Source organism: Geospiza fortis, unplaced genomic scaffold, assembly GCF_000277835.1.
Source record: "Geospiza fortis unplaced genomic scaffold, GeoFor_1.0 scaffold162, whole genome shotgun sequence".
Taxonomy (NCBI): Eukaryota; Metazoa; Chordata; class Aves; order Passeriformes; family Thraupidae; genus Geospiza; species Geospiza fortis.
Window position 1 is genome coordinate 2,980,274 of NW_005054316.1, and position 15,921 is coordinate 2,996,194.

Genomic DNA, 15,921 nt, shown 5'->3' on the forward strand with positions numbered 1-15,921 from the left:
ATTCTCACCAGGACAGTTCTGCTGAACACCATGTTATCATTTAGACGTTGGTTGAAATAATCCCATTTACTTACAAAAGCTATTTTGCAAAATTCAGTCTTCCCTTAAAAGGGATTATCCTAGTTCACATGCCAAGTTCAACTGAATGCACCATAACAAAGAACTTAAATTTTCAAAACTATCAAGATCATAGTTTTTTTTTTACTTTTGCCATCAATGCACTCAATGTCAAGTATGCTCCCTGAGCACATGAATAGACCACAGGCTCTTTCCCCCAAAAAAAGTAGTCACCAAAAGAACTGAACAGAATCCTCCAGAATCAGCAGTGGAAGCCTCTTCTCACGGGGCTGAGCTAGAAGTGTAAGATGATTCTCACCCAGCACAGATAAGCACTGTCAGTAATCCCAGCACACACTTTGATGAACAGGCTGCATTACAACACAAGCCAAGTCCTCAGACCTTGGAGTTTCACTCTGAAAGCCAGAGGGACTGAACAAATCAGATTTGCTCTACTGGTCTGTAGACACATTCCCTGCTATCCCCCAGACTTCCAGCATAGTCTCTTTCCTTTACTTCTTACAAATTTCTTCATGTTAGGATCTCTTTGTCATGGTTACAAATGGGATGCTTCCTGCTACCTGGCACCTACAGCTATGAATGGGGACTCCCTACAAACAGAGGCAGCAGTTTCCTGGAAAAACCACACATTCCTTTTGTACACCCAACAGTTACACTGTAAACAATGAATGTAGGGCTTTTTAAAGAATGTACCTCCCAGACACTTTGAGAGGCATTTTAAAAGATCTCATTGCAATCTATGACTGCCTTGTGAGGGGAAGAGGAGGGGCAGACACTGATTTCTATGCTGACCAGTTACAGCATAGAAATCAGTGTGAGGCAAAGGCCTGAAGTTGTGTCAGGGGAGGTTTAGGTTGGATATCAGGAAAAGGTTCTTCACCTAGATGGTGGATGGGCACTGGAACAGGCTGCCCAGGGAAGTGGTCACAGAACCAATCCTGATGGAGTAGGAGAAATGTTTGGACAATACTCTTGGGCGGTGAATCTCGGGGATGGTCCTGTGATGGGCCAGAACTTGGACTCAATGATCCTTGTGGATTGCTTCCAACTTAACCTTTTCTATGATTCTGTAAATAAATGTCCAGAAGAATCAAAGATACTTTTGGACCCCTCTTCTCTTGGCCTTGGCTAGCAGAAAGGAAGGAATTGCACAGACATATCAGCAGAACTCAGTGGAAGGTGCAGGACACCAGACCACACTGTCCGGGTTCTCAGCCCTGCCCCTTTACACAACCAGCATCGAAATGAGAATTGGTTCCTTTCCTTCCTTCCTTCCATCCACTCCTTTCACTCACTTTGCCTCAAATGCAGATGGGCAAGATAGGACTATATATTGTCAGAAAAACCTCCAGTACTTGATTTTGGTAAGCCAGTTCATCAGCCTTTAACAATTGCTCACTGTTTTGCCCCAAACAAACCGAAAGTCAGCCTCCTGACCAGCATCAAGAGGCCCCATTGAGAGCCACCATCCCAGGCAGTTTTGCTGGTTTAAAGTGTGGTGAAAGCCAGAGACTCCGCTGTCATGCTGGATCCTGCCTGAGGCACAGACTCTGCAGCGTGGGATAAAATTACACTTCCACACCCCATGCAATACCTGTTTTGTGAGTATACAGTTTCAGTTTCCAGCACTATCAGTTTAATGCCCTTGAAGATGCCAAGTTCCCTTTCAGGCATTTTAAGTTTGCTTTGGGTATAGACACACAGTAACAGACAACAACTGAACTAAAAGTTAGACAATCTGAGTCTAAAAAGAAATATGCGTTTCACTAACACACGCAGAACATGGCAACTAAGCCCCCAAACAGTCATGATATAAGAAATCTCCTCCACATCTCTGGAAGAACAAATCTTTAATCTGAAATGAGCAGTAAGCACAACCATTACACACGAGAGTGGCAGAATCTGCCGGTGATCACTGACATTACCAGAGATTTGCCAAAGGACTGAAAAAGCCCTTCTCTTGTTTTCAAGATGGCAAAGAATCAGTGCTACAGTTCAGAAAGCTAAGGCAGGTGTGTCCAGCTTTGTATTAGTAATACTTGCTCAGCAGATTAGAGGTACCCTCCCTTGATGAGTTTTAAATAAACAGGATGGTGAAGGATTCCATTGCTAAATTGAGACTTTTCACTAATTTGTCACAAATGTCGTAATTATTTCAGTTATTAAGTATTCAAATTCATAACCCAGAAACGTGAGCATTGCTTTTCCAGCCTTGTCAAGTGATAGTTTTAGAAACACATTATCAACAGTTGAGAAGGTCCTCCTCCTAAGAGGAAGGAGAGGAAGCATCACTTTAAAATTTCATAAAATTGAGTAAGGTTTTAAGACTACATCCAAGGAGCACAAAATTAACAGAGCAGAGGAGGGAAATCCTCTAAGGCAGATTGAATTGCGTGTGCCTGAATTCAAGGAATGGCTGAAGCTGAGGTTCACACACACAGGATGGATACCTGTAATTAAACACTAATCTACTGAAAGTCATGTATTTATGATTTATGTACAGAACCACATACATACACTCTCTTCAGTCACAGAAACAATATCTGTTTAACTACACACACTTTAAGGAAACATTGAGGCTGTTAAGTGTGTGGTTCTCTTCCTGTTTTGCCTGGCTTCTTTGTGAATATAGCTGCAGAACTGCAGGAAAGCTGGTAACTAAACCAAAAACCGAATCAAGTGCAGAATGAGCTTCTGTAAACCCATAGAAATTGCATTTGAAGAGTGCACTATGTAGCAAAATTCCTGGATGTTATAACAGGAAAGGAGAATAAATACTGTTAATAAAGGTAAAAAAGGATATTCAAAGTAATTTTTATTTGCACTCTTCTACTACACAACAGCATCTCAAGACCCTGAAACAGTGGGTGCCATACAGATATATAACAAATATGCAGGCCTTGTCCCAAAGCCAAGAGGAGAAGTTAAAATATTTGTTGAAAAAGCAGTAAATACAGTTCACATCAAAGCAAAGCAAAGATCAGGAGCACATGGCTATAAAGGTCACTGCATGCTTTTAATATCTCCAACATTGTCATTATTTGTTTTCACTGGAGAAACAAACTCATTTTGCCTACCAGACTCCTCCAATTACAATGCAGACAGCCAGACAAGCAAAGGAATGGCCAGTACTAAAGTCAATTTACAAAAAAACTCACAAAGGCCAGCCACCTTAAGATCCACATAAATATTTGTTTCCGAGATTATGAAACAACTCTCATGAAAAGTCTAACCAAGCCTTAATAGTCTGAGAAGACCTGAACTATGAAAATATTGATTATTTTAAATCTTGTGATGATATTGAAATACTCTTCATGAAGGAAGGAATTTCTTTGGAGTATCAGATCCATTAAAGGCCCCTTGGGTTTTAAACTGTACAAAGACTGGTCTAGCATGATAACAGAAACTGCAGATGAAGACAACATTTAGCCCATCTCCCACAAAGACGACCCTGACTTAAAATGTGCTAGAGAGAAAAAACCATAAATAAACACCTCAGTAGCTGCAGGTGCTTGCTGTGCAAAAACAACAGGTAAAGAACTAAGACAAGGCAAACCCTGTAAAGAAGCAAGAGAAAACAGACACTAAAGATTCACAAAAGCCCCATGTGGGTCCATCACCCAGTCAGAGCTGCACTGGAGTGACCTTTCTTGGTACTGGATGAAAAGAACAGCACCCTGAGTACATGCATTCTTCATTACCAGGCATTCCAGCCTAACCCACCTAATGACTGATAACATTCAAATGTACAGACATAGGTATTTACCCACAGGTATCACTGTGAAAATGGTGTACTATTCTAGAGACACTATGAGCTATTTTAAATATTTAATAAAATGAAAAGCAAATTAATATAGTTCCAGAATATTCTGTATCATTTCCTGTATTATTTCTCACCAGGAGCAGTCAAGGTAAGCTGACAAATTTTTTATCTTCTTAAAACGGCATGAACTTGTTTGCTTGCTATCTGTGCTACTGTTCACATGCATCTGCTTACATTTCACAGCAACAAGAGAAAATAAAGGAATAATCAAAAATCAAATCTCAGTTAAAACAAGAGAGACAAAGGATAAGCACATATATGTAGCTCCTGCAAGTAGAAAAGAGTAGCTAAGTCAACAAACTGTTGGGAAACTAGTAGTGCCATTGAATAAAACCAGGCAAATTATTGATTTTTAGCTTTATGGACTGTTGACTCTGGAAGCCATCCAGTGGGTGATAAAGGAAAGTAATATGCTTCTTAAAACATTAAGAATTCAATAACCTCATGCTAGAGTTTGGATCTCCATTTTATATGAGCAGTTTCACATACACAGAAGAGCAGGTAACTGCGTACACAAGACCCTAACATGACAGGCATATTAACAATGACTAGCAATATATATTTTATCACGAAGCTCTCACCAGTGAAGTTTTTTACTATTCTGCGAAAAAAAAAGTACGAGCTGCAAACTCAAAAAACACCAACAAACAAGACTTGAGTTCTGAATTTGTTTGTAAAAGCTACCAAGCTAGCTATCTTTTTCCTTCAGAAAAAGAAAATAATCGGTCAGCTGTAAATTATTCAGATCTAATAAATACACATACTATAAATTTGCTATTTAAATGCTTTCTAGGCTCTCCTGTTACATGGTAGAATGGTAATAACTGAAATTTAAAACAGTGTCTTGAGGCTACAAACTAACATTTGTTTTGTAAACAAAAACTGGTACAATCCATCTCTTCCCTCCGCCCCCCAAAGGAAGTGCTCATACACATAAAACCATTTGAAGAGAGAAAAAAAAAAAATAGTCACAATTGTAAGTAGCAGAATCCCTGCCACAGTAAGAGAGTTTAAATACTAGGATCCATGTAGGAAATAGGAATTAAATGATACAAGGGAGACAGTGGCTACACAAGCTTGACAAGACCTGCTATAAATCAACAGCCATCAGCATCCCTCTGCCACCACTGCTTACCTACCCTAAGCACCATAAATATTTTTCTTTAACAATTTGTTGGGTTTGTGTTTTCTGTCTGTTTTGTTGTCAGACAAAAAGTCAGCATATTAGAACAATGTGTATTTTTTTATACTCTGCCAAAGGCACACTGCCCCTCCCGCACACGAGTGGAAGTATAGACAATTTCACATTGTCTTTGGCAAAGCTGTCTTCTGTAACAGGCAGGCATTGCATTCTGTACTCTCCAAGCCTACCCTTGTTTTTAACAGTTATTTACCCAGACTGTAAACAGAAGTCAAAGTAAACACACAGAAGCTCACTCATATATTTCAGATGCAGGACCATTATCCCTACCAGAAGAAATGTGATTAATAACTAAAAAGTATTGTTTTCTTCATAGCCAAAGCAGCCAATTGCATAACAAGCCAGGGGATTTAAACACACCTATCATGCACAGCACATTTGTGAGTGCCAAACTGCACCAGTCACTTACAGACTCTCTGTAGCACACAGAACAGCTAATAAAACTGCTGTGCCTGCTGTGCAGCGTATCCCACAGGCAGCCCTGATTGCACTGCAGAACAGCAACGTACCTTTCAGTCTTGTGGAATTCCCATTTTTTTGCTGCTCATCCTCTTCATTAATGGTGAATAAACCTGGGGGATTTGGCCTGGCACTTTTCTTCAGTCTCTCTTGTCGGAGGGCAGTAGTTGAACCAGGCATGCTGCTGCTCCTGCCTCTTGCTTATTAAAAAAAAGTAAGAAACTCCAGCGCCTGATTAGCTGCTAGCTGCAACGCTGTCTGCTCATTTGAGCACTTGTAACAGATCCCCTATGGATAAGCAGTATGCAAACAGCTGACAAATACCAACATCTAGTAGGCAGGAAAGGCTTGCAGTCGTTCCCCTCCTTGAAGAAAAGCCCTTGTCAAAGGCACATTGGTTTGGATGCAGCTCTTTGCTGTCTTAACCTGTTCAATCAGATCCCAGCCCACAGCTCCAGGTTCCTTGCAGCAGCACCTTCTTCCCTGCAACCTTCTTCCAGCCACAGCACACTAAAATATTCAGCACACAGTACAAGAGGAGAAAATATGATACGCCGCTGTTAACAGTTGCCCTGACAACACGGACACATCCTAATCAAAGGAGGGTCTATGAGTGCTGTCTCCTCAGCTGCAGCAAGCCGGCCTTGGGAACGCTGTCTCCTGCACGCTTGTGGAGAGCTGGAAGCTCCTCGGCAGCAGGGGCTGCTCCTTCCTCCTCTCCAGGCAGCGGGAGAATGGAGCTGCGGTTGCACAAGCAGATGAGCACTGAGTGAAAAGAAGCCTGGAAGGCGCCAGGCATGAACCTGCTTTTTGCTCAGCTGTTCCGCTTATTCATGTTTCAAAATTTCAGCCTAACCTAAAACAATGAGGATGAGTCCTCTTCTGTATTTGCATGTGCTGGGTGTCGTGTGTGCCACCGCCCCCCCACCCCGTTAATCACCTTCCTATGCAGTACATACCTTTTGCATTAGGAATGCATACACCCACAATTACAGGCAAGTGTTGGAACATTCTTTTCCACACGTGAAAACGCAAAAATGAGAATTTCTAGCTTTTGTGGAAAGCATGGGGCAACAAAATTCTGAAAATTCTGTGCCACGCCATTAGTTTTACAGCACCAACCTTTAACATACACTTCGCAAGATGAGCAAAGTCCAAGCAGCCCAGGTAGTTTTAGTTAATTGATTTCCCTCATATGCTGGCATTCTGGATTTTCTTTAGCCATTTACAACACAATGCTTGCTCACAAGTTTTGCAATCCAAATGCTTCATCCTTCACAGCTGCAAATGCCACTATGCAACATGCCGGATAGTTCACCTGAGAGACACCTTAAACTTCATCCGCTTCCACCTCAGTTCAGTGTGTGCTCACCATTTCAAAATGCTACCGAAGAAAAACTGCCAGCTAGAATCAGTCTATAATTTTAAAAGTACATTATTTTTCCTCACTTCAGGGTTGTTTTGTTTTGGTTGGTTTTTTGTTTGTTTGTTTTTTTAAGAGAATCTTGATGTAACCTGATCAGCCACCACAAGATGGCACAGACATTAGCTGACAAGTCTGTAGGCAGCTCATTGAAAACTGTGAGTTACACAGATGTATGTGATCACCTAACGACACAGGTAACAAAACCGAAGAAGGGTCAGAATTTATGACATGAACTATGCTGACTGCCATAGTGGCCTGGGATGCTCTTTACAGAGGAGTCCTGGATCATGCTCAGCTGGCAGGATAGCTCTGTCCTTGCACATCTCGGGCTCATGAGCCAGGATCACAGCAGATCAAGAAGAACACAGCACCACCTGAAGGCTCAGCTGCGCTGTTCTTCCCTCTCCAGCACAGCCACAAAACACCCAACCAAAACAGAAGCATTTTGCAGGACCAAGCCCAGAGCCCACCTCTAGTATGTTATTTTCTCCTGGCTACACCTTGGACTCTGGGCGTACACGGAAGCTGCACATGATGACATTCGTGTGCAGTCAGAGACGCTTTGTACTACAGGGTGTGGACAAAAGAGTAAGGAAAGAAGCTCTAACACAAGCTGCTCTTTGGCTCAGCAGTTTGCCTTCTGGGTTTTTTACAGGCACCACTACTTTATTCCATAAAGAGAAGCAGCTTCATTCCTCAAATCCCATCCACCTAACGCCTCCCACAAACACTACATAACAGAACACACATCATCACAGAAAGTGGACAGTAGTTAGTACCATCGCAATTTTTCATATGTGCCAAGACTTGCCAACAGAAAAAAGTAAAAGAAAACAATATTTATATGGCAGCTTCATTAAATATTCCCCACCCTGTTTCACTGCTTTAAGTCACTAAGTAAGGATTTCTACCCTTTTTAAAAATATGTTTAATCATCTTTGATTAGAAAGTCCTTAAATAGGCATTTCTAAACATGTAAGAAGTATATAACACACAAGAATACCCCTGACTGGAGCAGTTTCCCAGCTTACAGGTATGTGTACCGTTTCAGCATGTCCATTTCCCTATTATTGAAGGAGTCATGCAGAACAGCTACAGCACTGAGAATTACTTCCTTGGTCCTTGCAGGATCCCCCACACGCGTAAGAGTGACTTGCCCTCCATACAAAACGTAGTAATAACCAAGTCTGATGCTTCAGGGGCTGGTGCAGATGGATTTGAGCAATGACTCACAGGCAACTGAGGTGTTGGTACATTTTTCTTCCTGTTGACTTACTAATGCAGAGGTGACAGAGGAAAAGTATCAACAGCACATTCAGCTTACACAGCAAGTTTTTATTTCAAGGTCCCTGTGGTTAAAAACTATGCCAGCTCACAACATGTTTCCAAATGCCTAATAAAATGCAACCTACTACATATAAGAGACACCTATTATAATTAAAACCCCCCATAACTTTGAGCACTTGGGCTTTTTTTTTCTGAAAAACATTTCTAAAAATACTATTAAACATGCATTAAAGGTAGCAGCACTGCATAAGAGACTGTACTGACAACTCCCCCTTCCTCAATCCACTGGTTTAAGGAAGAAAAAGAAGTTCCTGAGGTACTCCTAGCAGGAAAGCTTTGCTTATTTCAGCTTCGTCTCATCTACGTGGGAGCTTCTATCGGAAAACTGGGATGAAAGCAACATTTTCCTGAGGGAACAAAGGGGTGGATAATTTTAGGAACAAGGCTGTTAAACACTTAAAAAAAATAAAAAGACAAAACAAACAATTTTCTTAAATAACCCCTATTATTGATATTTTTCCCCCTCTAACCATAAGTCATCCATGTTTTTATCATTAAAACAATCACAGCTGAGCTCTCTTACTGATGGAGTAAAACTCTCTCAAAAGATTGAGTGAGGGCAACTGTGTATCTTGAGGGCACTGGGTCATTTATGGGTTTTCCTTTCTACAACACCTGCAAACTGATTATCAGTCAAACCATGACACTTAAACACACCCACTTTCACCCACTGGGTTCTATAGGTATAATTACCTGCACAAAACATCATCTGATATGCAGCAGTCTTTAACAGCAGTTTAACAAGGACTATTAGGACACTTATATCATGATACAGGAAATGTAAATATTTATGACAACACGCTGAGAGATGCTTCTGCTTCATCATGAGCTATTAAGACTTGATATCTTTACCTATGAAATGCAAAGGAAGTTGAAGCCAGTCACCATGGCTGAACTCTAGATTTGCTATCTTCTTTCATTAACAGGATTGTTTCATTCCCTGTAAACTATCCAAACTGTCCATGAAGCTCATTACTGTGATTTAGAGTATAATGAATTGCATGTAACTCTACATTCCACAGCCACTACCTTGTGAAAGCTTCCCCTCATCTTGCATGTATTTTGTATCAAGAAATAGATCAAGTAAATATGTTATTTTAGCATACATTCCTTTACAGATTTCCACTATTTCATTGTTATTTCTGATTTTCTTACAACTGAAAAGGTTCAGAGCAAGGTAGTTATCTATCTTAGAATTTTGCTTTCATATTCATGTTTTCCCTGTGTGAAACAATAGGGTTCCATTGGGAACTAGGTTCCAAATGTTTCTTTCTTGGGGGAAAAAAAAAATCAGGAAAATTCAGTTAAAATCTCCCATCCTCTTCTGCAAAAAAACATTACAATAAAAAAATTTTAACATACCTAATCATCAAAACACACAAATCATATTTAGTATAGATTTTTCATGTTTTCAATATTAATCATCTGTATCAAAAGCTTTTTCTAAGAACTCATTTAAAAATACATATTATAGGCAGTGCTGGATCGTACAAATCTCAAATTTGAAGGGATCCATAAAGATCATCAACTGCCTCTGCCTCACAGGGCTATGTTGGAATATACATACATACACTAATTAAACTCCAAACTCAATCTATTCCTGGTTTTCTTCAGGAATCATATGTCTGTTTATTTTCTACTTCACTGGGTTTTGAATCAGGAAGTCAAGCCTAAAAGATGGAGAAAGTAGGGCCTGGTTTGTTTTTCTTTTTTTTCCTACTCATATGAGAAAACAGCTATTTATCCAGCCTTAAAGGATTGGAAACTTCCTCTTCTCCAGCATTTAAATCTAGGACAAAACAAACCAGCCTTAAAAATGCAGGATTCATCTCCGTACCTCGTTTTGGGGTATTTTACAGTTAACTGGGAAATAGCCAAAATAGCCACTGTATCAGAAAAAACACTTTCTTCCATTAAGTCAACCACTCTCTCAAACACCTAATGTTTTCCACTGCTGCTCTCTATTTTCTCTTCCCTGTACCTCGTTTTCCAAAAATGACATATAATAACCTTGTCTTTATAGAGGTTTCTAAGTTTCTCTTCAAAGATATCTCTAAGGCCTCACTTATTATATATTATATACAAGATAATAAAGGACCAGCCAATTATTTTTACTGCAGTAATGTAAAATTTAATTTTACTGAATTATTTTTAAACAACTTCAGTATATAAACATCTGATATAATAACTGATTTCTTCTTTTCCCCTTCTTGGAAGGAAAAATTTGCCTCTTGAATTAATCAATAAGAATATAAAATGCTAGAGAATAAGAGTGGAAACCTTCTTCCCAGTTTGCTGGCAGTGCCACACACTGGACCAAGGGCTGTTAAGAACTCCTCAGAAGTGACTAGGCAGAAGATAAGTGTTAACTGTTTCCCCTTCTGTCAAAGAAATCTAAACCTGTGTACATTTCCATACATAGGAAAAATTTAGAAGGTTGAAAGCCCTACCCTGTTTCAGCCAAACTTATCAGCACAAAAAGGCACATGAACATGAGGAGCTCATCAAGAGTCTCATCGTTCACAAACACTTTCCACCCATACACACCAATAAAACAATCAAATACAAGACTTACATTAACAAGTCTGTCACGTATTTTAATTAAATTGATTTGCATAGTATGACTAATTATAAACATTGCACAAGGCACACCATAATGAATCAAAAACATATTTGATCATAGTCAACACTTTATTTATATATAACAGAATGATGTTGGATCAGGCCCTATAGTAGAACATATCATATAACTTCAACCAATGGTCAGTTAAATAAGGAAAGGCAGCAAGGAATTGGGAGTTGACAGAACAGCAGCAAACAGGAATTTGGTAGAAGATAGGAGTTATGAATTCTAATTGCCCTACAACTAATAGCCAGGGCAATGTTGTCACCGCTTCTGTCTGTGGAAAAAAAAAAAAAAAAAAAAAAAAAGCTTATTTTTTACAATACCTGGGTTTAAGGCATGTCAAGAGAACCAAGCATTTGTATAGCACTCAAAATTAAGAGCACTTACATACTAAGTTTTCAGTAGAAATGAATACTTCAAAGACAAGGCTCCAAGCTTTTTTTCACAGAAACAGGGACATGAAAGAAAAGGAACTATGCCAAGACCAAATTAAATTTTTTTCCATTGTTGTATTACCGGATGGAATCCTGTGAACTGTGTTAATTACCAGTGTTAATTACCAGTGCTTTCCTGACATCTTAGTTCCCAACATGTTTCTTAAGAGGATGACCAAGATGTCTGGACTTTTGGATAAAGAAGAACAGAGTTTCAGACAGAGAGACAAGGATATATTTGGAGACATCAGTACTTTATTTCTCCCCTCACGAGTCTCACAGTGACTCTCCTTCTGGAGCACAAATCATTCCATCACCTCTCTGAAGAATCTCACTGTCAACAAGAGTCAGGGTTTCTAACTCCATTTATATGAACAGCAGGGCAGCCTAGTCCCTGCATGTCATCTTAGCAGACACCTTACAGTTGTTTCCCCTGAACTCTGACAGATCTCCTAGAATATATATTTTCAGGCTTTGTCCCTAAAGCCTACTTGTTTTCATGAAAGGAACTATGGCACAGCTCCACAACCAACACTAAGGGAGAGATGCAGAATTAAACCTGAACCAGCCTCACAAATACACCATTTCTCATGCATATGTAAGGCAAAAAAAAAAAAAATATACACAGAGTCTTTTCTATCATAGTTCCTGGCAGACCACTGCATTTCTCTAATACAAGTCACATAGAGGGGATCCCCTCCCTGAAGGAAGGGCAGATACACAAAGCGTTACAACAACAGCAGCCGCACACTGTGGCTTGTACTGTGGATGTAGACTTTCTTTTCTTTTCTGCTTGCAGAAATATGATTATGTTGTTGCAAGATGATACAGTATTTACATAATTGAGGCAATTATTTCTCTGATCATTTAATTACCTTCAACACCACAAATAATTTTCAGCTCTAAAGTATTAAATTTGTTTATCTGGGATAATAATAAATCATGCAAATAAAATATTAGCTATCTCAGAGTACTGTAAATTTACAACTTTTTGAAGTTTGAAAAAGCACATATACAAGTACATCTCTTTTCAAAACTAAGCCCAAGGGAAACAGCAATGCATACGACTTTAACTAAATAAGTAAAACTTCTCTTTCTGTACTGGAAGTACCACATAAGCAGGCTGTTTGACCATCACTTAACAGGCCCAATTCTTCACAAACTTTATTTTTTTAATGGCAGTGTTTGGCTTTGGTACTTTTTGTGTGTAGAGTTACTATGGTTTTGAACTTTTGGGGGGGGATGTTTTGGACAGGGTTGGATTTTCGTTGCTGAGTTTGTGTTTCTTGTGGTTTGTTTCACGCACACATACACCTCGTTCTTTTGTTTTTTTTTTTTTTTTACACTAGTAATGCTGGGTGTAGGTGGGTGGAGAAAGCTTGACTCCCATTACACAATAAGCACAGAAAAAGGCTCATTCGAACTTTTCCATAGTGTGTAGTCCCTGCACAGACATTACTTGACCAATAAGAGATACCCAGTACTTGAACAGCTTTCTGAAACTGAGGGATAGCTTCTATGAGGATTTTAACCTAAATTTAATTTAGCTGTATCATTTTCATTCTAGAAAGTACTGATAAATCTGAGTCTCTGTGCATTCAGTACTGCCTCAAAAATCGTTAACGTGGGACCAAAGATACAATCACAGGCTCTGAGACATGATTTCATAGTTTGAATAGATTTTCTTTAGAGGGGAGGTGGCAATAGAAGAATTGCAGATCCATGATTTATATACCAAAAGATAGAAAGGATTCGCAATGTGCTAACGTTTAGATAATCACAGATGGAAACTAGAGCACGCCCACTACACACAGGCATCAATACATGCAGCGTTCGTGAGCGCACACCCTCGCGGCAGTGCCTGATTCCCCACACCTGGAAACAGCTCCCGCAGTCGCTGTTTATGGAACGGGTGAGTGCAAGGAGCCGTGGCCGGGGCAGAGGTGACTCCGGGCGGTACCGCAGCCTGTGCTGGAGCACCGGGACATCACCACCCCGGTGCCGGTGGCTGGGCACGGGCATAGTCCATCCCCTCCTCCGGTCACAGTGACCGCCCTGCACCCGGCAGCTCCCCCGGGAAGGACATGAATCGCCTGAGCCGGCCAGAGAGACAAAACCTGCGTGTCACAACACCGTCGTGTAAATCCTTCCCAGCAAAATGGGTTGGAACAGCTGGGAAAGAGCCATGGGAACCAGAGCACGCCTTCAGCTCCCAGCCACTGTATGCTTTCTGCACTTTTGTGTTTTCCCTAATAATTTATCTATTTGTTGGGGAAAGAAAACAAACACAGTAAGATGAAATTTAATTTCTTCTCAGATGGAGAAAATACCAGGCTAAGCAAGCAACAGATATAAAGTCCCATCAGCAGTTAAAGAGTGAACACCTCAAGTTTTCAGCTTTCACAAGCCACCTGGCACTGACATGATTTAAAGGGCAGATTTGTTTTGCTGCAAAAAGCACAAAGTAATACTAAGCTCACTTAGAAGAAAGAACTAACTACAGCAGTACACAAAACCACAGCATTAAAGCTTCTTTGCAACATTACAAACACATAGCTCTCTCTGTTATCCCAGAGCTTAAGCAAATTGTTACCTGTGCACAGAGCTGGCCAAGGCAGCCCAGAGCATGCATGGGGAACGCTCACAGGCAGAGACATGCCTATGTTTATGGATGGGCAGCCATAAAATGAGGTGCCTCAGAAGCTTCTCCATGTGGCATTCCCCACAAGAGGGCTCCTCTCAGCTCAGGAATCCCTGAAGAACTCGTTAGCACTATTAGATGCTCGAGTAGCTATGACTGAAAAATTCTAACTGGTGTAACTTAGTATATCTCCTGAGCACTGTACTCACTTTGCCATCTATAAAATTATGAATGGCAGAATAAAAAACCACTTCACCCTGATAATTAAGCCATTTACCCAAAGAAAGTTAGTTAAATGCAGCAGGCCACCTGCCAATAAAGGGATCCACTTTTAACATCCCCCAGCAAAACCCTTGGGGTGATGCTGCAGCTTTCCCCAGGATCAGCCCTGAAAGTACATGCATGTAGCTACAGGAGGCAAGGAAAGAAACAAACCAGCCATGCATCACAGCACACACACTGAGCTTTGTTTTTTTCAACAAAGGCAATAGTTTGACCGGTAGCTAATTTCACCAAACACAGATGGGATGTTGACCTTCCTTAGGAGCCGGATCCAGACACAGGTGTTCCGCCTGCGGAGCAGACTGCAGCCAAAGCCATCTGCATGGCCCTCCCTGGGCACACACATCTGCTCACTCATGGATGGACCAAAGAGCCATGGAGCAGATCCCTGATGTGCTTTGAGGTTGTTCCTGTTTGTGAACACCTGCAAAGCAGCCCCTGTGATATCTCAGAGACCTAAAAGGATCTCAGCAGACAACAAACTTCACAGAAAAGCTTCTTAGTTAAGCTTCACAGAAGTTTAACGCTGACATTTCACTCACAAAGAAGTTTCAAATGAACTTTGACAGCACAAAGTAATTTAAATTCAAAATACTCAAGAACTTATGCAAGCAGATCCTTCAGTCCACAGATGTCCCAATGAGTAAAAGTTCAACACAGCAGCTTGAAATGAAACTCTACAGCAAACACAGAATAAATCTAGGCACATAAGTAATTTTAAAACAGAACATATGCAAAATACACGTCATCTGTTGACTCATTTCTAGTTTTGGTAGGTAATTATAAAAAGACTGATAATCCAGTTTAAAAAAAAATCACATCAGCAATGTAAGGTAGAGAACTGGAAAAGAGATTGTTAGAAGAAATGGCTTCAAAAAACCAGTCAGTTCTTCCCATGGAAAGTGAAGTCAATATGCTTGCAAATTCTGAAACACATAGGAACCCAGATGCACATCCTTTCTGAGGCTGAACTTCAGAGTGATACGTAAGTGACTTGTAAGGATTTCTGAGCTATATTCTATACTTCTAATGAAGACAGCACTTGGATGGATCTGCCCACAGTCATTGCTTGTGACTGCATGTCTACATTACATAAAGTATGTATTAAAAATATTATACTGAGAAAACACAATCAGCCAACAGCCATATGGCCTGTTCATATGCTGTTTTGATATAAAAACTCACTCTTTGATTTAGAGATAAACTCGAACTTATGTTAGAGAAGGACTAGCAAAGGGTGACTGGAATGGGACTGGGGAGGAAGGTAAAAAAGAAAAAAAGAGAGGACTAAAAGTTGGACTCAGCCTTCACAGTCCAGCAAGCAGCAAAAGCAAACAGCATCCGTGCCTACAACAGTGATACAGCGGTCGATCCGCTTGCGTAAGCCAAAATCTCCTCCCTGCACCCTCCTCGCCCTTAGGGCCAAAATAAAAGCGAGTTTAAACGGTCTCGCAGTGTACATCCCTCCTTACAGGAGACATCTGCAAGGGCATCTCGCCCCTTTCCCTGTAGGAAATAAGGGCTTGCAGCAGCCCGTCGCTCGCATGCGTTTGAGGTGCAGCCAAACCCCGCAGCGGGCCTCTCTCGGCGGGCACCGGGGCACT

At 40.6% G+C, this 15,921-nt stretch overlaps 1 protein-coding gene across 1 annotated transcript in view; it reads right to left on the reverse strand.

Moving 5' to 3' along the window:
• The window catches only part of MAP7 (microtubule associated protein 7), a 99,965-nt gene extending 93,505 nt beyond the window's left edge, over window positions 1-6,460 (reverse strand). Inside the window, exon 1 of the mRNA XM_031056301.1 lies at window positions 5,612-6,460. Within this exon, the coding sequence (XP_030912161.1) occupies window positions 5,612-5,741 (130 nt within the window). The 5' untranslated portion in view covers window positions 5,742-6,460. The remainder of the gene's footprint in view (window positions 1-5,611) is intronic.
• Between the last annotated feature and the right edge of the window lie 9,461 nt (window positions 6,461-15,921).